The sequence below is a fragment of the Mandrillus leucophaeus genome, unplaced genomic scaffold (genome assembly GCF_000951045.1).
Source record: "Mandrillus leucophaeus isolate KB7577 unplaced genomic scaffold, Mleu.le_1.0 Scaffold214, whole genome shotgun sequence".
In the NCBI taxonomy this organism is placed as follows: domain Eukaryota; kingdom Metazoa; phylum Chordata; class Mammalia; order Primates; family Cercopithecidae; genus Mandrillus; species Mandrillus leucophaeus.
This window is the reverse complement of record NW_012102188.1, coordinates 1,659,733-1,681,182: the sequence shown is the minus strand read 5'-3', so window position 1 is coordinate 1,681,182 and position 21,450 is coordinate 1,659,733. Positions and strand designations below refer to the sequence as shown.

Here is a 21,450-nt window from a genome sequence, read left to right as displayed (position 1 = left end):
CTCTCTGTGCTGTAAAGCTCTATGGGTTTGACAAATGTGTAGTTTCGTGTATCTCCCATTAAAGTATCATAGAGAGTAGCTTCACCACCCCCAAATAATACCCTGTACTTTGCCTATTTAATCCTTCTCCCTCCCCTTCATCCACCCCGAACTGTTCACCGTCTCTATAGTTTTGCCTTTTTGAGAATGTCATATAAATAGCATCATACAGCAGGTGGCCTTTTCAGACTGGCCTCTTTCACTTACAGTAATATACATTTAAGATTCACCCAGCTGGGCGCGGTGGCTCACACCTGTAATCCCAGCACTTTGGGAGGCCGAGGTGGGTGGATCACCTGAGGTCAGGAGTTTGAGAGCAGCCTGGCCCACCTGGTGAAACTCTGTCTCTACTAAAAATACAAAAATTAGCTGGGCGTGGTGGCGGGTGTGTGTAATCCCAGCTACTCGGGAGGCTGGGGCAGGAGAATTGCTTGAACCTGCAAGGTGGAGGTTGCAGTGAGCCTAGATCACGCCATTGCACTCCAGCCTGGGTGACAGAGCAAGACTCCATCTCAAAAAATAAAAAAAAGATTCATCTATGTTTTTTCGTGACTGGATAGCTCATTGTTTTTATTGCTGAATAGTATTCCACTGTATAGATGTACCACAGTTTGTTTGTCCGTTCATCCATGGAAGGATATCTTGGTTGCTTCTAGTTTTTGGTGATTATGAATAAAGCTGCTATACACATTTGTATGCCGGTCTTTTGTGAACATAAGTTTTTAAAATCATTTGGGTAAATAACTAGAGCACTATTGATGGATTCTAAGGTAAGACTGTGTTTAGCTTTGTAAAAAACTGACAAACTGTCTTCTGCAGTGGCTGTATAATTTTGTATTTTCACCAGCAGTTAATGAGAGAGTGCTTGCCATTCTGGATCCTTGCCGGTTATGGTATTGTCAGTGTTTGAGATTTTAGCCATTCGAATAGGTATGTAGTGGCACTGCATTGTTGTTTTGATTTGCATTTCCCTGATAACAAATGATGTTGAGCATCATTTCATATGCATGTTTGCTCTCTGAATATGTTTTTTTTGGTGAGTGTCTGTTCAGATCTTTTTGCCCATTTTTTTTTTATAGTTGAGTTGCTTGTTTTCTTGTTGTTAGTTTTAAGAGTTATTTGTATGTTTTGGATATCAGTCCTTTGTTAGGTGTGTGTTTTGCAAAGATTTTCTTCCAATCTCTGGCTTTTTATTCTCTTAACAATGTCATAGAGCAGAAGTTTTTAATTTTAATAAAGTCTAATTTGTTTATTTTTTCTTTCATGGATTGTGCTTTTGGTGCTGTATCTAAAAATTCATCACAAACCCAAGGTCATATAGATTTTATCCTTTGTTTTATGGTTTTGCATTTTACATTTAGGTTCTTGACCAATTTTAAGGGAATTTTGTTTAAGGTGTAAGGTCTGTGCCTATATATAAATATAATGCGTATGCGGGGATATTTCTGAGTTCTCTCTTCTGTTTCATTGACTTAGGTGTCTATTCTTTCTCCGGTGCCTTGCTGTCTTGATTACTATCATCTTGAAATAATCTAATGTGAATCCTTCAACTTTTTTCTACTTCAATTTTGGCTTTTCTAGGTCTTTTGCATTTTTAAATAAATTTTAGAATCAGTTTGCCAATATCTAGAAAATAACTTGGTGGAAACTTGATTGGGATTGTGTTAGAGTCCCAAAAAGTGACACCTTAACAACCCTGAATCCTCTAATTCATCCATATAGAATATCTTTTCATTTATATCTTCTTTGATGTTCATTTTTAAGTCTCTTTTTCTCTCTCTTTTGTGTAATTTATATTAATGTCTTTTCAAGCTCACTGAATTTTTCCTTTTTCATTTCTATTTTGCTGTTATGCTTATTCAGTGAACTTTTATTTTCAGATACTGTATTTTTTCATTCTAAAATTTTTGCTTATTTCTTATTTTTATCTTCCATTTCTCTTCTGAGATTCCCTATATTTTCCTTGACCTCATGGAGTATGGCAATAATATGTGCTTTAAAGCCTTTATCTAATGATTTGAACATCTGGATCATCTTTGGGTAGGCGTTTACGGATTATCTTTTATCTTGGGAATGGGTTACATTTTCCTGATTCTTTGTAAATGAGTAACTTTGGATTGGTCTTGGACATTATGATTGTTGTGTTTTGGAGACTCTGAATTATGTAATACTCTTCTGAAGAAAGCTGATGGTTTGTTATAGCAGGCAATTAGCCCAGACTCAAGGCCTGATCTTGAGCTTTGTCTTACCTTTTGTGGGTTCAAGTCTCAGTTCAATACTTTAAGCCTTTGCTCCATTGCTTTGAGTTTGTCCCATGCGTGCAAATTTAGCGGTCAGCCTGAGATTCATCCAGAGTTCATGCACAAAATTAGGGGATCTACTCCTTCTAACCTTTCTTCTCTTGGATTCCTCCTCACACTCCAGTGGCCATGGTTGCCTTTGCTCAATCTTCCTGGTTCCTTCAAACAGAAAGACAACAGATTTTTTCGCAGAGTTTCAGCCACTTACACTGCACTAGTCTTCAATTGTGTCCTGCTTTCAGGGCAAAAATCAGGAAAGAACTATTAAAAAATGGGAAAGCTAGCTACCCTGTGCCACTCTCTACTTCAAATTTGGACTCCCCTCTATAATCTGTCTGCTTGGTTCTACTCTCCAGAATCCTCAATAGTAATTTTTCTTATTTTGCCCTGACTTTATCATTTTTATTCATGGGAGGGTTGGTCTGAAGGGGGCTCACACTGCCACACCAGAAGTGGACGTCCTCCTGCTTTTTTCACTGAGCACCATTTCTTGGAGATTTTTTCCAAATTAGCATATAGACAACATCCTTAATTTTTTCCCACAAATCACAGAGTGAATTTCAATATCCTTAATCTTTTTGATAGTACATAGTAGTCCACTATAAGCAGACACCTCCTGGTGAGCATTTATGCTGTTTGCAAGGTTTTTTGTTTTAGAGACAGGCTGCATCAAATGTCCTTGTACCCCATGCCTTTGAGGCCTTAGTGGATAAATATCTTGGGCCCCCAGCCACAGGGGAGATTTTTCTTGGAATCCTGAAAAATATTCATTTCTTTGGGAGTAGCATGGTTTCTTTGTCCTTCTGGTTGACTGGAGGCCTCGACCATGTTTCTGAGCATATCAGCAGCAGGAAGGTGTGGAGGAGAGAAAGATAATGAGGGGTGCTGAGTATTCAGAAGTCTTAGTGATTGCAACAGAGTGCTCAGCTGAGAGGTGCCAGGCAAGTCTGATACAAAAGGACAGTGACAGCCCCAACAACCCCCAACAAATTTCGGTGGCTTTATTTAATTGCCTCTTTCCAAATTGATTGTCTATCAGCAAATAATGAAAGGCCCCTTTGGATAAAAATGTATCCCATTAAAGGAAAGCTTTATCTTTTTGCTGCCCTCCCCTATAATTCCTCTTATGCAGATAACTTTTTGGAATCATTACTGAGTGTCCCTTGTTCACACACCTTCAGCATCTCCCTGTTGTCTCTAGGGTGAAAAGTACCCAAAGTTTATTATTGTACTCAAGGCCTGCAAGATGCCAATCCCGAATATCCCCAGGTATTCAGTCACCTTCTAGCTGTGTGACCTTAGGCAAGATAGCATGTTCTCTGAACCTCTGTCACTCCATCCACAAAATGAGAAGAGTCATGCTTCCTTCTCAGAGTTGATGGGCTTAGGTGCAGCACTTGGCACCATGTTTGACCTGTCGAAAGTGTCCAGTGGTTGCCACCCATAGCTGTGTTATTGCCCAAACCTCCTGTCTGACCCAGATTCTAATCTGAATCTTGTATTTCAGATGCATTAAATGACTAGTTTCCACACACAGAGAAGCACACTTTGTTGTTGGTGACCATTGGTTCATAGCAATGCAATGGCCATACTGATGTTAAAAACATGTGAGGTTAAAGTTAGAAGACATCCAGACAGCCTTCTGAGATTTGGAGATGTTGTTTTGCTATTTTCTCTCTTGGCTTTTTTTTCCTTTATTTTTGTTTTAAGGAGCAATTAGGATTTTTGGTGCACATTTCATCTGGTGTACAGTTTTGGTGTATAGTCCTTCGGTGTACAGTTCGCCTGTACACCGAAAGATCCTAGTCTCTTCTCAGCTGGCTGGAAAGCATTTCCCACAGTTGGGTGCTGTGTTCAGATGGGCTCGTTCTCCATGGTGAGATGTGGTGTGGTGGCACCAGAGCATGGGCTTTGGCGATGGCTATTTTGTTGGCTGCTCGAGCCCAGGGGGCAAATACAGACTTCATGCAGCTTAATGTGCACAGACAACTGCATAACCACATTAAAGAAGAGAAATGAAGGAAATACAAACCTGCTAATTTTAACCAACACTCCCTGAGCTCCGGCTGTGGTTCTGGCACTGGATGGAAGATGAACACGAAAGTTTGCAGGATGTTGGGAAGGATCTGTACACGGGCACTGACACCCATGTATACCCTGCAGAAGTAGCCAGAAGAGGGACGGATAAAAGCTAGGGTGGGGCATAGACTCTCCCGGGTCATGATGACATCTAGGGGGGTTTCTAGGATGAAAAGGAGTTTGAAAGGTGAATAAAGGTAGAAGGGCATGGCAGGTGAATGAGCTGGCATGTGGCGGGCAGTGGAACAGTGCACTGCATTTGGGGTCTGGGTCTGATGTGGTGTGCTGGATAGCAGTGAGGAGGTGGGGTGGCTGGAAGGGGCAGGTGAGGTGGCCCTAGAGTCTTGGCTTCATTATGTGACCACTGAGCACTGAGAGTCCCAGAGGGTTTCCAGCGGGATTCAGTGAGATCAGCTCTGAGTTCTCGGCTGGAGGAGGGCAGCTCCTTAAGAAGCTCTTGCTGAACTTCCTGTGAGAGAGAAGGCAGCACTTTCAGGGTGGTGTCAGTTGGGTTAGTGGAGAGGGGCAGAGTGGCTCAGCTGGAGACATCAGCTGACCCTAGAAAGGAAGGTGGTTGGGCATGGGGTGAGGATGAGGGGAGGAGAGGAGGGGAAGGGGAGTCACATGTTTTACTTTCAATGTGGCTGTCACCTCCGTGCAGAAATGCTGATTGCTTCTGTTCTGGCTTTGTCACATTACATCCCAAGCATCTTTCTCATGTTGCTAAATAATCTCCTTAACTGCAATTTTTAATGGCAACAAAATATTGAGTTAAAAGTCTTATTATTGACTTATTATTCTATTATTATTATTATTATTATTATTTGAGACAGGATCTTGCTCTGTCGCCCAGGCTGGAGTGCAGTGGCGTGATCTCAGCTCACTGTAACCTCCACCTCCCGGGTTCAAGTGATTCTCCTTCCTTAGCCTCCCAAGTAGCTTGGACTACAGGCACATGCCATTGCGCCTGGCTAATTTTTGTTTTTTGAAGAGACAGGGTCTTACCATGTTGCCCAGGCTGGTCTCAAATTCCTGAGCTCAAGCAATCCACCTGCCTTGGCCTCTCCCTGTGCTGGGATTACAGGCATGAGTCACTATGCCCAGCCTATTTTCCTATTATTAGTAGATATTTACATTATTTCAATTTTTACTTTTATACACAGGGTTCTAGTGTACATATTTGGATTTTCCTTTCCTTTAGATTATTTCCTTAGGGACAACCTAAGGGTGTCAATACTGTTGTGACTCTTTAATACATGTTGTCCAATTGTCTTTCGAAAGAGCTGTGCTGATTTGTAATGCCAACAATAGTCTGCGAGTGCACTCTGCTCGCTTTGCTGGTGTTGACGATCGCCAGGCTGTCTTTTCTAGACTGAATTCCTGTAAATATCAACAATGACTAAGAGACACAGCATATGAGCATTGTACTATCCTTGTGCTGAGCACTTTGCATACGCCATCTCATCAGCCTTCTCAACAAGCCTGTAAGGAGCAATTGTTATCCCCAAGTTAGATCTGGGAAACTGAAGCACAGAGAGATTGAGTCATTTAGCCAAGATCACATGGTTATTCAATGATGGGCTGTGGGGTGGAATTAAGGATGTTTCTTTGGGGAGCTCTAGGGAATCACCCACTTGTACTATCTTGCTATTTTTGTTTTGTTTTGTTTTGTTTTTGAGACAGAGTTCTGCACTCTTGTTGCCCAGGCTAGAGTACAATGGCACAATCTTATCTCACCACAACCTCCGCCTCCTGGTTTCAAGCAATTCTCCTGCCTCAGCCTCCTGAGTAGGTGGGATTACAGGCGTGCACCACCAAGCCCAGCTAATTTTGTGTTTTTAGTAGAGACAGGGTTTTTCCCTGTTGGTCAGACTGGTCTCAAACTCCCGACCTCAGGTGATCCACCTGCCTCGGCCTCCCAAAGTGCTGGGATTACAGGCGTGAGCCACCGTGCCCAGCCTGTCTTGCTATTTAAATGTCTATTTTGGGGGTTTTGGATGAGGTTGAGTATTTTCCTGTATGTTTGATACTTGTTAGATTTTCTTGTTTAGTGACTTTTCCTTTTGTGTCCTTTGTAGTTTTCTATGTGCTGAACAGTTCACACCCCATCCCCACCCCAGTTTGGAGTGCCAGTGCATGATAGCGTAAGTTCAGGTGGTGAGTTCGTTGGGTCCAGGTGGTGGTCCGCACTGGTCTCCTGCCTCACTGACAGTCTTGGGGTGTGCTGATCTTCCCTTAGCTGTGTCACTTGTCTGGGTTACTCCTTGGGAAGTTGGTTCTTTCTCTTCTGAGAAAGAGAGAGCTCCTTGGAGAATTGTCCTAGAAATATTCAGAAAGCTCAGCATGTACTATCACCAATGTAATGCTGGGTAGCACCAGGTCATAGCAGTATCTGTAAACTGTTGAGGGTGCTTTTGCACCAGTGTCTTTGTACGGTGGCTGTTTCTTCTCTGTGTCACAGTGACCACACTTCTGTGGGACTCTTGTCTATTTGTGCCCTGCTGGGACCCTGGTCTGAGGCAGGGGAAGAAGGAGGAAGGCGTCCTTGATTTCCCTTGCATATCTTGTGTACATATCTGTTTTTGCCTCTCTCACATCTATCACATTAGACAAATTCAGTTCTTTCCGGTCAAATCTGAAGTAACCACCTTTCGATTAAACTGGCCTAAAGAATCAAACCATGAAATGGAGCCATTGTGAGCCTGTGTTTGGAGTGGGAGTGAGATAATTATTTACAGAGATTGCTTCCTTGTTCTTTCTCTGCTTTCTTGAGCCCTACTTTTGAGTGTTTGTCCTTTTCATTCAGTGTGAATATGAGTGGAAGTGGCTGGTATTTTACTATGTCTCTGACAAAGCACTCATGTTTCAGGCTGGTAAAGACAGCATCTTAAGAGAAAAATTGTGTTCCGGTACATAAAAAGTCAAATTGTGGTTCATAGCAGTTTGCGGTGTAAGATTTCCTCCATGTTTTTTCTTTAGTAGATTTTTAAAATAATTATTCACTAATATCAGCTTATTTTAAAGCACTTACATCAAACATTAGAGAAGAGAATAAAATATTAATGAGTGAAAGTCCTTTTCCACCTTATCTTCTCCTGTGCAACAATTTGATATTCAGTCTTTCAGACTTCTCTCCATGTAATTATATAAATAATTACCTAACATCAGGTATTGACTCAACACGTATTATACACATCTACATTGTGTCTGCAGTTCCTTCCTCCCTCCCTCCGTTTCTTTCTTTGCATAAAAATACGTGTCTCTTTCTACAATAAATCTATATTAAAAAAAAAACAGCTGTGATCATACTTCATAGAAAGCTTCATCTAAGCTTGTATTCTATATTCCTGGTAGAAGGCTCAGGTTTTTTGGGTTTGTTTTGTATACATTTTTATTGGTAAAGACTAAATAGAGAAGAACATAAGAAATAGCTATAAAAAGGATAAGGGTTTTTCAGCAATATTTGACAAAATTCAGCACCAATTCATAATTAAAACTCTCAGATAAATAGGAATAGAAGGGAATTTCCTCAACTTCGTAAAGAACATCTACAAAAAACCTACAGGTAGCATTATGTTTAAAGATGAAATACTGAATACTTTCCCCCCTACAATTGGGAACAAGGCAAGGATGTCTACCCTCATCATTCTTAATCAACACATTGCTAGGGGTACTAGCCAGGGCAATAAGGCAAGGCAAGGAAATAAGAGGCATAAAGATCAGAAAAAAGACATAAAACTGACCTTATTTGCAGATTACATGATTTCTTACGTAGAAAGCCCAAGAACCTACACCTACGCACACACACCTCCTAGAACTAATAATTGAGTTTCAGAAGGTTGTAAAGATACAAGAATTAATTGCATTTCCAAATATTAGTAATAAACACAGATTAAAAATATATAATGTATAAAAATAATATATCAAATATATAAAAATATAATTGCTCAAAAATTACGTATAATTATCTCTAGCAAAACATGTATAGAATTTGCATGCTGAAAATTATGTAATGATGATGAAACAAACCAAAGAAGATTCAACGGGATGGAGACATATACCATGTTTATACATTGGACGACTCCACATGATAAAGATGTTAATTCTCCTCAAACTGATATACAGATTTAATGCAATTCCTTTCAAAATCTCAGCAAGGTTTTATGTAAATATATCCAGGATTATTCTAAAATTTATATGGGAGGGCAAAAGAATAAACAGTTCTGAAAAAGAAGAATAAAGTAGGTAGAATCAGTCTACCCAATTTCAAGATGTTTTCTATAGCTACAGAAATCAAGACTGTGTGGTACTGGCAGAAAGATCTACAAATAAATCAGTGGAGCAGATTAGGCATCCCAGAAACCGCCTCAAACCAAATGCTCAGTTGATTCTTTACAAAGGTGGAAGAGTGATTCAATGGAGGAAAGATGACGTTTTCCAGAGACAGTGCTGGAGTGACTGAACATCCATACAGGAAAAAACAAGCCTTATACAAGTCTTACACCTTATATCAAAATGACTCAAAAGGGGTCACAGACTTAAATGTAAAATTTAAAACCATAAAACTTTTAGAAAAAAAAAAATAGAAACCAGCCTGAGAAACATAGTGAGACCTCCTGTCTAAATAAATAAATAAATAAATAAATAAATAAATAAAATCATCCGGGTGAGATGGCACGCACCTGTAGTCCCAGCTACTTGGGAGGAGTTTGAGGCTTCAGTGAACCATAATCATGCCACTGGACACCACCCTGGGTGACATAGCAAGACTCTGTCTCACTAAAAAGGAGAAACTCTTTGAGGTATAGGGCTAGACAAAAAATTCTTAGACATAACACTAAGACATGATCCCTTAAAGAACAAACTAGTAAGCTGGACTTCATCGAAATACTCTTTCCCTCTGTGAATACCTTGTTACAAGGATGAAATGACAAGTACAGACTGGGAGGAAATATTTACAAATCATGTATCTGACAAAGGACTAGTATATAGAATATATAAAGAGCTCTCAAAACTCAACAGTAAAAGCCGAGCAATCCAATTATAAAATGGGTAAAAGAGATAAAGAGATATTTCCCTGAAAAAGACATACAGTTGGCAAATAAGCACAAGAAAAGATGTTTAATATCACTAGCTATTAGGGAAATGTAAATTAAACCTACAGTGAGATATCACTACATATCTATCAGAATGGCTCAGATTTATAAAGTGATAACGCCAAATGCTGGTGAGGATGTAGGAAAACAGCTTCACTGGTGCATTTCTGGTGAGATTGTCAGGACTTTGGAAAACAGGTTAGCAGTTTATTATAAAACTAAATATGCAACTGCCGTATAACTGAGCAATTGTATTCCTGGGCATTTTCCCAGGGAAATGAAAATGTATTTTTTTCCTCAAATACCTGAAAATGAATGTTTATATCAACTTTATTCATAACTCGTAACTCAACTGGAAATAACCCAGTTATCTTTCGACAGGTGAAAGGTTAAACAAACAGTGGTGTGTCTATACCATGGAATACACTACTTAGCAATACAAAGGGATAAACTATTGATACGCACTGCAACCCCCATGAATCTCTAGAGAATTATTCTAAGAAAGTCCAATCCTAAAGGTTACATCCTGCATGATTACATTTATATAACATTCCTGAAATGATAAAATTATAGAAACGGAGAACAGATTAGTGGCTGCCAGGGGCTAAGGAGTGGGCTGGGGAGGGAGGAAAGTTGGTGTGGCTATACACCGTTGCCATGAGAGATGCTTGAGGGGATGGAGATGTTCTGTGGCTTGACTCTATCTGGGGAGTATCCTGGGTGTGATATGGTGCCAAGTTTGTGAGCTGTTACCATTGTGAGATACTGGATACAGGGTACCTGGGATCTCTCTCATTTCTTAGACCTGCATGTGAATCTACAATTATCTCTAAATAAACAGCTTAGTTTAAAAAATCTGTTTATTTTCCCTGCAACAGATCTCCTGCACTCTTTTTAGCAGTTGCTGTTGTATTTCATGGACTGCCTCATATGCTTGGGTGGAAGGTTTTTTTTACTTGTTTTGTGGATTTTTGGAGGGTAAGAATTAGATCTAGGAAAAGGTAGCTGAAAGCTAAGAAGGAGAAAAAGTGTTTTCCTGTCTTTCTCTGAATGCCTTAAAACTCTCTCTGGGTCTTACATTGAAAAGCGATGTCCTTTCTTAGGTTTTGACTCTTGACTGTGACAGGGCCTGGGGGTGAGAGGGATCCACGAGCTGAGGTGAGGTCTCTCAGCTGCTGTGACAGCCCATCAGTGGCCTTGCACTTTCCTGTATTTAACGTCCCCAAATCCCCCTTGGAAATACCCTAACGTTTTTGTTACTGACCATGTTTGCGGGTGTCACATTATTCCCCCTTAGTCCTTTCACGGTTCCTTTTCTTCTCTTTGTCCTCTTCCTCCTCTTGTGGCTGACTCTCCTCTGCCTTAATAATCAATAGTGGTATTTGCCACGTAATAAGAATCACTTAAGTGATTATTTACCACTGAATGTTCCAGAGTGTGAGGTGTTCTGGGATGTAAGGGACGCACAGAATCCACAGTCATTGTCATGAGAATTTCTTTTAAGGGACTTCAGCTTTCTCGGAAAACACAGTGTGTGGTTTGTTCATACTATCCATTAGCTAGCCCTTCATTATCAAGAGAAGCAAAGGAACTAGAGTGCATAATTCTTTTGTTTGAAACCTAAGCCTAAGAAAAATGTATTCATTGACAAGCCTTACACAGCAGAGAGGAACTACCTGGAGTGAATTCAGCGGTTCCGGAGTCTTGGTTAGCAGCCCTGGGTGTGGGGCGCACACACACAAGTAAAGCAACCCTGTCCTGCCATAGTCCTGGTTCACTGTGACAGATGATGGTCACTTCATAGAAATGACAAAGGTGACAGCCAGTGTTCCTAAAGCCCATAACCATTGCCAGGTTCTTGCTCAAGAGCTTCCTGCCTGCTGTCTCCTGGTTAGAGTTCCCTCTCTGGAGAAGAGGTTGAGAGCAGAGCATCCTGTGACCACCAAAGCCCCCAGCTTATGGGACTCCATCCATGAAAAACACCGAGCAGAAGGGACCTAAGATGCCATTGCTGCAGAGACAGCAACTAAGTACTCACAACTTTTCAAGTCTGGGTAAATGAGAGACAAAGCAAGTCCTTGTGAAGTGCTCTCCATGCTTTTCAAGCAGGGTTGTAACTTTGAGTCCAAAAGGTGGTGCCTGGGTCAGGCTCTTTGTGGGGAGCAGTGAGGAATAGCAGCATAATGGGTCTTAGATTTTCAGTCATTTGGGGCCTAAAGACTTAAAAACAACCTGCTTCCTTAGGTGAAACAACCACTGCCTAGGTTTCAATGTTAGTTCTATGTTGATTTCCGTTGATTTAACAATTTGTCTTTTACATCAACTTTTGAAAATTTCAGATATGGATTACTAGGTTTCCAGCAAATCTGGAAAGAGCCTACATATTATATTTATCTCTTTTTTTAACTTGTGTGGCTTTTTCTTTAATTTCTTTTTTAAAAATTTAATTCCAAGGGATCAAGGAAGGGTAACATCATAAAGTTAACTCCATAGTGAAAATACGTTGCTGCTTTTCCTCCTCTTCCCTGTCTTGTTGTATTTTTCCTCTTTGGGTGGGAATGACAGAAAGGAGCACAGAAAGGTGAGGGTGCTGCAGCCTGGTGAGGCTCCAAGGCTTGCCCTTGGCCTTGAGGAAGCTGGCTCCATCCTTGCTTGTCAACAGCACCATGCATCTCAGCAGAGTGCGGACACCTCTCCCTGCTGGTCTCCCGTGAGCACCAGGAGGCCTCATCTCCTCCAGACCTGCCAGTGGGCCTGAACTGGTGGTGATCATGATATGCCTGAAGTTGAGTATAGAACATTGAAATGACATTAACAGGACATGAAGTGCGAAAGACTTCATTTTGCGCTGTGTCGTCATTGTCTGGCAGCTAATGAAAGCTTTGTCAGTACCACGCAGGTTGCTCAGTTCTTTCTATACATCATCTCATTCACTGCCTCTCAAACTTGACTCTTGTAGAACCAGCTGGAATGCCCAAGTTTGTGACTCAGTAGGTCTGAGTTTGGACCTGATAATTTGCATTTCTCACAAGTTCCCAGGGGAGACTGATACTGCTGGTCCTTGTTTTTGAGGTCAAAGTTAATCTGCCTAAAACAGCCCTGTGGAGTAGGTAGCATAATCCTTATTTCACAATGAAGAAACAGGCTGGAAAGGCCGGGGGCTTGGCCACAAAACTCACTGTTACTTCCACCAGCATCTCTAAGCATCATTAGTTTATCAGCAGAAGTAGCAAGTACCTAAGAAAGTTCTAGGAAGACATGTGTGGCAGAGACCCAGTGAGCTGTGGTGGGTGTGATGGGGTTTGAGAGTCAGGCCCATGGAATCAGTAAGATCTGGGGTGATACCTGCGGATGACCAGCCTTGGAGGGGGCCGTTGGGGGTAGTGTGCTGGTCTTGCTTGTTTTCATGAGAGAGCAGTGCTAGAAGGAGACCTGGGAAGGGGTTACAGAAATCTGTCCTGTGGATCCCTTTCTTCCAGTCCTCATGTCCTTGCTGCCAGCGTCTCATGGCCCTGTTTGAGTGGTATTCTGTGCATGCCGTGGCCCTGTTTGAGTGGTATTTTGTGGGTGCCTTGGCCCTGTTTGAGTGGTATTCTGTGCGTGCCGTGGCCCTGTTTGAGTGGTATTTTGTGGGTGCTGTGGCCCTGTTTGAGTGGTATTCCGTGCGTGCCGTGGCCCTGTTTGAGTGGTATTTTGTGGGTGCCTTGGCCCTGTTTGAGTGGTATTCTGTGCGTGCCGTGGCCCTGTTTGAGTGGTATTTTGTGGGTGCTGTGGCTCTGTTTGAGTGGTATTCTGTGGGTGCCGTGGCCCCATTTGGATGGTATTCTGCCCATGTCATGCCTCTTCTTCCCTTCACGTTTCTTTTTCCATATTTTCTGTGAAAAGGGGATAAGAACAGTAAAAGCATACAGAAGAAAAACAAATACCAATTTCTTTTAGTGTTTATTTTGTGATGTACATTTCTTTAGGCCTTTGAAATGAGAAAAGGAAAAGTAAAGAAAAAGCTTCCCACAAGTATGGGAAAGGGAAGGAAGCCTTGGAAGAAATAGGCAGGCTCTTTCGAGATTTGTCGCCTCTGCGTAGGTTCAGATCTGCAGACCTGCGTATAAGCTTGGCAGCAGGCGGGGTGCAAGGCAGGTTGCAGGCGGGCGGCCCCCTCACCAAATCCTGTTGACACATTTTGTTTGGCTTGAATCATATTTGAAAAATATTCAAGTTAGTTTAAAACGTGGAAATTTTCATAATAAAAAAACCCCATTATCCAGCTTTCCTTAAAGAATTGGGAGTGCTGGCATCAGGCTGCTGGTGGGTTGGTGGCCTCCTCTGTGAAAAGACCTGGCTCCTAGGTCATGGCCCCTCCAGCATGGGACAGGGGCTCTGGAGTGTGCCGCTGTCCCTGGCCTAGAAAGTTCTGGACTTGGACTTGGAGCTGGGAGACTCGAGCTGGTGCTTCCTGGTCTCTCCTCTTCACCTGCTCTTGGCAGCCGTGTGTGAGAGAGCACATCTTCAGCATGAGGTCCAGGGTACCTGCAAAAGATCAGATTGCCAGTGACATAGGGACACAGGGACCCTTGGTCAAGTGGGCATTTGGGAAGTGGTGGTGCTTGGTAGCAATCGTGAACATGTAAGGGAATCTCTTTGCTGCCTTCTAAGATAGTGTAAACCATTCCTTTCTTAAAAAAATTATAATGTGTTTTTAAAAATGTGTTTTTTAAAATTATTATTATTATTTTACAAGATCCATGAAGTCTACGTGGTGCTTGATAGGGCGTATCTGGCTACAGCTGGTGTATTTCTGGGTGTTTTATGGCAAATTATTCTCAGATTACCCTTTAATGCAGGAAGGTCTGCCTGTTGTCTGAGCTCCCTGGGTCATATGGAAACCCCTCCAACTTGATGCAAAACAGCTGCCTCAGTCAGCTGTTCCAAGAAAGGAGCATTTTCAAGCCGAAGTGGCAGGGAAAATTTTGAAATGTTGAATTACTCTTTCCTTGCCATTAAAATGTGATTTAATTTTGATACTAACAAATTGTGTAAATCTAAAATGAAGTACTCGGAATGGAGTTTGTGAAGTGTGTTCTGGCAATACTTACGGTATGTCCTGGTGGTGGGGAGTGTTCCCCAGGGAGGGCAGCACAAAATCCCGTTGACCTCCATGTCCCAGGACCTCAGTCCGGCTGGGCCAGGGTCAGGGGCCAACCCACGGGCCTCCCTCCCCTCTCTCTTCTGGGTCCCTGCTGAGACCAGCAACAAAGGGGTCAATTGTCTGAGGCCTCCTTTTGTCTGAGGGGCTCCATGAGCCTCTCTAAATGCCAAAGTGTATCCATGCACGTGGGTGAGTGTGTGTATGCACATATGTATGAGTGTGCATGTGTGCACATGTGCTGGTGCACACGTGTATGCATGGAGTATGTGTGCTTGCATATGCATGCATGTATGCACATGTGAATAAACGTGCACACAAGCACTAAAAGACTATACGTATGCATGTGCATGTCTGAATGTGGATGAGTGTATGTGTGTGTGCCTGCATGTGTGCACATGTGCATGTGTACACCAGTGTGCATATGTGTGTGTGCAGTGTACGTGTGTGGTGTGTACAGGCAGTGGTGAGACTTGCTTAAAGCGTTTCTGAGTTGCTGGTGCATCAGAGCAGGGCGAGGGGCTTTGGAAAGGCCTGACTAGATGATGGAGGTTCCTAAGGCCGAGGAGGAAAATCATCTCATCTCTCAGCGGATCACACAGTTGCCTTTACCTGGCATTTGCTATGGTACAGAAACCCCAGAGAATCTTATACCTCCCCTGCTTTCTCTGTAGGAATGAGGAAGAGCAGGCATATGGAAGCTTCTTACACAGCTCATTTGCCTCATTGGTCTGTTGCAACCTGGGGTTTCAGGGGAAGACTCACAAGAACTTTTCTACACTGTTCCAGCCTCTATTCAGGCCTTCCCCATTGGACCCAGTGCATTCTGTGTGACATTTCAGCCATGTTTCCAGAATTACTGTGAAATACCCTGTTCCCATCCACCCTGGAAGTGGGTTCCCACGTAGTACGGAGGCTTTGCCCCTTCCCCAGTTGTCGTGTGCCCTTGCAGGTCCTGTTCATGCTGAGGCCTGCCAGGAGCCCTGGCTGCTCTGTCATTTGGTTTGAGCCATCCCTGTCCACTGGAGTTTCCTCGATTCACACCTTCTTCCTTAATAAGGTGTCCTTTTAAGAATGACAATAAAACATATTTTATTCAGAAGCCGGGAAAAGACTCATAAAAACCCTTCATTGAAATTCACCTTTGTGAAAGATTTATCTCCCAGCCCCCTTTAACCAGCACAGCTGTCATGAACAACTTTTTCTGTGTGTGTTTTTTTTTTTCCTTGTTGTCCCTCCCACCCCATTTCCTCTCCCTGCTCCAGCAAGGGCTTATCTTTCAACTGTGGAAAAGCCACCAATTAAACTGTACTCCAAAGCTTATCAAAATATTCAGTCAGTAAAATTATCTTATAATTAGCCTCACTGTAAGCCAGAACGTTTTAATCCCAGGAAACGTAAAGTCATCCGGCATTTGAAATCTGTAAATTGCTCATCCTGACCTTCTGTGCACAGCTTCTGCTTTTCTTTCTTTCCCAAAGTAATTTCTTCCTTGTTCTTCAAATTCTTGATTGTCTCGGAGGCATCTTCCTCTTCTGTTTGCTTAAGTTGCAAAGAAAACTTACTGCTAGTTGAGACAGAGAATTGAAAAGTTCAGGTGAGGGTGATATGCCATCAACCAGATTTTATATATTTCATGCCTTCACTTTTAGCTGTTCTTTTTGCAAACACAAGCCCCGATTGCTAATGGCTTGCCCTTGTGGGTCCCGTACTTTGGATGCCTGCAGTGGTATGCATGGCTGAATTATTCTGGAGCCAAGCTATTCAAACAGTATGTGGGGGGGTTCTGCAGGACGTCGAGCTGGGCAGGGGCATTGGACTTTTTATTTCAACCATTTCTCTTCTCATAGCTCTCCCTGCCCTTTCACCCTCTCAGCCTGGGGATCCTCCTGTCGTCTTGCACCACCTGGGACAGCATCATGAATGTTACCTCCCCACCCAATCCTATTCGGACCCACATCAAGGGAACCATAAGTGATGTTTGGGAATCTTAAGGTTAAGGTGCAACTTAGACTTTGGCTACAGAAATGATATTCAGATGATGCTTAGGTTCTTTTTTGTTTTTTGTTTTTTTGAGATGGAGTCTCACTCTGTCACCCAGGCTGGAGTGCAGTGGCGCAATCTTGGCTCACTGCAACCACCACCCGCCAGGGTTCAATGATTCTCCTGCCTCAGCCTCCTGAGTAGCTGGGATTACAGGTGCCTGCCACCGCACCTGGCTAATTTTTTGTATTTTTAGTAGAGAGGGGGTTTCACCATTTTCACCAGGCTGGTCTTGAACTCCTGACCTCGTGATCCACCCGCCTCGGCCTCCCAAAGTGCTAGGATTACAGGTATGAGCCACCATGTCTGGCCGATGCTTAGGTTTTTAACTGTTGTGAGCCTTCTTAAACTAGTCTTGCTGTAGGTACGAGTGGGCTAGTGAAACTTACACAGGCATGTTTGACCTGGTCATCACTTGTTGCATGATGAAACATTTTGAAAGTACCCAAAACTCGTTGAAAAATTAAATTTTGGAATGTACTAACATTTTGATAAATGGAGTATTGCCTGTTTATAGTGCTAGCAGTGGTAGTTATTATTTATAGATTTTTTTCCTATCTGTCACACAGTAGGCATACACATACACACAGAGAGATACAAACACACAAATATATAAAAATTGCTTATCCTTACGTTAATTCTGTGAGAAAGTAATTATTTTGCCCATTTTACATTTGGGAAAATTGAGGCTCTGACAGTTTCAGTAACTTACTGATGCAGCTGAACTTGACTGGCTGGCCTGACCCTTGTAATCCCTTCTGTGAACTAGCCAGGGCCCCTGTCATATGATTTGACCCCCACTTACGCCTGAGAGGTTTCCTCATCATCCCTGCAGAGTAAGAGGAAATCACAGCTTCACCTCAACCTCAACCTTGATGCAGCGCCCAGCAATTGCATGCACCATATCTTGATGTCACATGTGTATTTCAGGCTCAATTTATTTGCTGACCTCAGTGCTGAGACTTGCCTGCCTTGAGCTTATGGGATCGGTGTGAAGGCTGTGATGATCCCCATAGGGAGACTCTGGCCTAGGTGGCCTGGGCTCTACTTGGTGTTCTTATGGTAGGAGATAGAGGGGGGACCAACTCCCAGGATCCCACCATGTATGGGCATGTTCTCCTAATGCCAACCTTGGAATCAGCTACATGCTGCAATCCCATCCCTTCACGACTGTGTCTCGGAGCTAAAAGACCCGTATTTTGGAAACTATTCCTATTGAGAGACACCTCCTGTCTAATCCACAACTAAATATTTTTTGCCTCTATAAGACTCTTTCAAAATACAAATTATCTTTAAAAGCTAAGATGAAACTAAACGTCCGTCATTAAAATGTGTTATTTTTGAAGCATTAGCTGTAGGGCATTTTAGAAAATCTTTAAAACATAATTGGCCATATCAAGTTAATTTTCTTGTGTGATTTCTGCATATTCTTGATATTACTTAATTTGTTTTTCTCTCTCTTTAATTATAGCTTGGGTTGACGATAGCCGTTCGCTGTAGCCATAGGTAAATGTTTACGTTTTTGTTTCTTTTAAGAATTATCCTTAGCAGTTTATAGCTCTTGGTTTGCTTATGCCTCAGACTTTGAGCTTTTTTTTTTTTTTTGGTGATTGCGTTCCTGTGATGTCAGTGTCACAGGTGGAATTGTTCTAGTTGCTTGATTGGTAAGAGCACATTGCTATTTAGAGGAACGAGATCTTTGTGAAAACATGGTGGTAGATAGCACATTTATTTTAAAACAAAAAAAAGGGATATTCTAGGGCATGACGCAGATGCACTATCTGGGTAATGTTCTCACTCTTAAAGAGTGAGACACTCTTAGGGTGTCTCTGAAAACGGGGACGCCCCGCATGACAGGTGAATCCCAGCAGAGACAAACCCAGCAAGGGCTGCTCTGTGAAGCCCTCGCCACCCCTCATGCCAGGCCTCTCTCTATGTCTTAGGATGTCTGACAATGGCAAAAAGCCCTATTTTTGTCTTGCTTCGTGATTTCTGCCTTGGTCTCAACTGTATCACGCTTATGAAAAATGTTTGTTTGTTGCGTTGATATCAACACAAGTAACAGAGAAACCTTTGCATGTGTCAAAATGCATTGAGATGTTAAAGTCAGATCCAGCCCCAGTGGAGGGGTGATAAGCAGGATCCTTCCTGTCCTTACAAAAACCGTGCTCACAGCCTCCAAAGTACCACCCTGTGGTCATAGGCTTCGGGCTTGGGGATGTCTGCTCAGCTGCCCACAAACAACCCAAAGTCACCTGATTTCAGAATAGGTCTGCCTCCTAACAATGCTCATAACAAGTGTATACATGGTTTCAATATACATGTGAATTGGGCAATCATAGGCAATTCCTGAGACCTAGAAGCTGCGGGGGAGCATGTAGGTTGTAGCAGGAAGAGGGCAGGAGAGGACCCGAACCCTTGGAATGAGCCTATGGGGAGAAAGGTTCTCATGTGGGACATTTCTGGAGACCTGTGAAAGAAATTGCTCCAGAGACGCTCAAGATCCTGCAGGGGAAAGAAATACATTTTCTTGGCCCATTACTAGGGGCACGGCTGAGTCCCCATACAAAAGAGAGATTAACTAGAGAAAGCATGCAAATTTATTTAATATAAGTTTTACATAAAATGGGAAACAAAGACCCCAAGTGACAGAGAAACCTGCATGTTTTTAATGTTAGTTTGATGGAGAAGTGCACAGTTGTAGAGGTGGATAATTGGACAAAGCGGGTATGATCTAATAGTGATAAACTGGGTGGGGAGTTGGGGACTTAACAAACGTAGCCTGTTTGTTCAGATTCTGTGGTCCTGTGTCTTCAGAGATAAGTGTGTTTCTTTTCTCTGGGTATATGGAGGCTACCTCTCAAATGAGAGTTTTGTGGCCTGTATCGGGGAGGAGGGGAAGGGGAAGGTAAGAGTGACCTTCCTGCTTCTGCTGTTTTCTCAAATGCCAAGGTGCCGGGTTTTAGTGTAGTGTGTCCTGAACCCCATCAATTGTTTGTATGTTTCTGGTCCTGTGCGTGCATGATGCATGCCCACGACAAAAGTGTGGCGTCCTGCAGAAGGGTCCTCTTCCCTTGTAACCCCCACCAGGCTGCTGCAGCTGCTAAGGCACACAGCTACGGCACGCTTAGGAAGAAGCATGGCGCGCACACAGACCCCTAACCCTAAAACCAACTGTGTGTGTGGTATGATGGGGTGCGATGGGTATGGAAGTGCTCTCTCTGGAACTTGCAGGAGCCTCTTTTTCTAGAATGTTCTCAAGGTGGACTGCTCCAGAATGAGGATCTTGCTCTAGTTCAGAGACAAGCATACTCTTCCCCATGATGTCTCACTGTGTTGCAAGGGCTGGGTTTGAACTCCTAGACTCAAGCAATCCTCCTGCCTTGGCCTCCCAAATTGCTGGGATTACAGGAGTGAGTCGCCACGCCTGGTCAAGGTAGGCTTCTGAGAGGAAGGAAATCTTAAACTATCCTCGTTCCTGTAAAGTGTAAAAGTGGCAGGGAAGCCCATCTGACTCAGGCAGATGCCCCTGGGAGGCTGATAACATGGGCCTCTCAGAACACATAGTCTTTAAATTGCTGGCTGGCATTGCTGTGGAGGAGAAGCAGAGTTTGGGGAGAGCGTGGAGGTGTGGGGTGGATCCTGGCGACTTCAGATTGCTTCTGTAGTCCTACTAGTTCAGCCTTGACCCCAAACTTAGAACCTGCTCCTCAAACAAGCCCTGCAGAGAATTGGACAGAATGCAAAGAGGAAGTTAGCAGCTGTGTGTTGTACATGAGCTTGCTTCTTGAGGCTCCAACCCCCACCTTCTGTGCTCTGCTCTCCCCAGGAGACATCCTAGCACATGTGGCTTCCGCCTGCTGTGTTTCCAGAGATGTTTGTCTCCAGGCTGTCTTTATAACCTTTAAGGTGTTAAGTGCAGAGCAGTTAACAAATATCGATCTTTACATAAGTGCAACAATAAACAAACAAAAATCTCAGTAAGTGGGAGAAGTAACAACCGAAAGTGATGAGATTGAGGGAAGGAAAGGGAAGACATCTCCTGAGGCTGCCTTGCAAGGTCCAAGGTCCTTCACCATCTACCTTGGGATCTGGGGACCAGGGAGTGAGTGGTAGCCCAGTGAAGCCAGTATTCACAAAAAGGCTGCCTGCAGCAGCTGGTGTCATCTGTAGAAGAGTCTGAAGACTTTGGGTGCAGAAAGAATGATTAGAAAGTGATTGCAGTAACTCAGAGACAGCATGAGGACTTTCTAGGCTTGGCTGGGCCTCTCACAAAATATGAATGTCTGATTTGCACAAGCCAAGCTGGGGAGAGTTACTGAGGAGCCTGTGACCTGGTCGCGGACTGACGTCTTCAGTACTGTGGAAATGGAGAAGGGATGATCAAAGGGTTGTGTTTTCCAGAAATTACTTCCGAAATCTAAGGAATTCTGATTTTAAAATTCTGGAAAGTACAACAACATTTGTAAATTTGTGGTGGGGACAAACCTACCTTCTGGGAAATCCCCATTTTCCCAGAACTGATGACACTTCACGAGGTGTCACCGAAGAGCTGTTTGCACATCAGGTCTCTTCTTCCCCTCGGGCACAGGAGGACCTGATCTTTCCTCTAAGAGGCCTGCAGGTCACCCTGTGACTCTTCCTTCTTTTTCTTTCTTTCCTTCCTTCCTTCCTTCCTTCCTTCCTTCCTTCCTTCCTTCCTTCCTTCCTTCCTTCCTTCCTTCCTTTCTTTCCTTTCTTTCCTTTCTTT

At 43.1% G+C, this 21,450-nt stretch overlaps 1 protein-coding gene across 1 annotated transcript in view; it reads left to right on the top strand.

Annotated features, from left to right (window-relative positions):
- The window catches only part of ACOXL (acyl-CoA oxidase-like), a 368,775-nt gene that overhangs the window by 54,472 nt on the left and 292,853 nt on the right, over positions 1 to 21,450 (top strand). Inside the window, 1 exon segment of the mRNA XM_011980527.1 lies at positions 18,172 to 18,206. Coding sequence (XP_011835917.1) covers positions 18,172 to 18,206 — 35 coding nt within the window.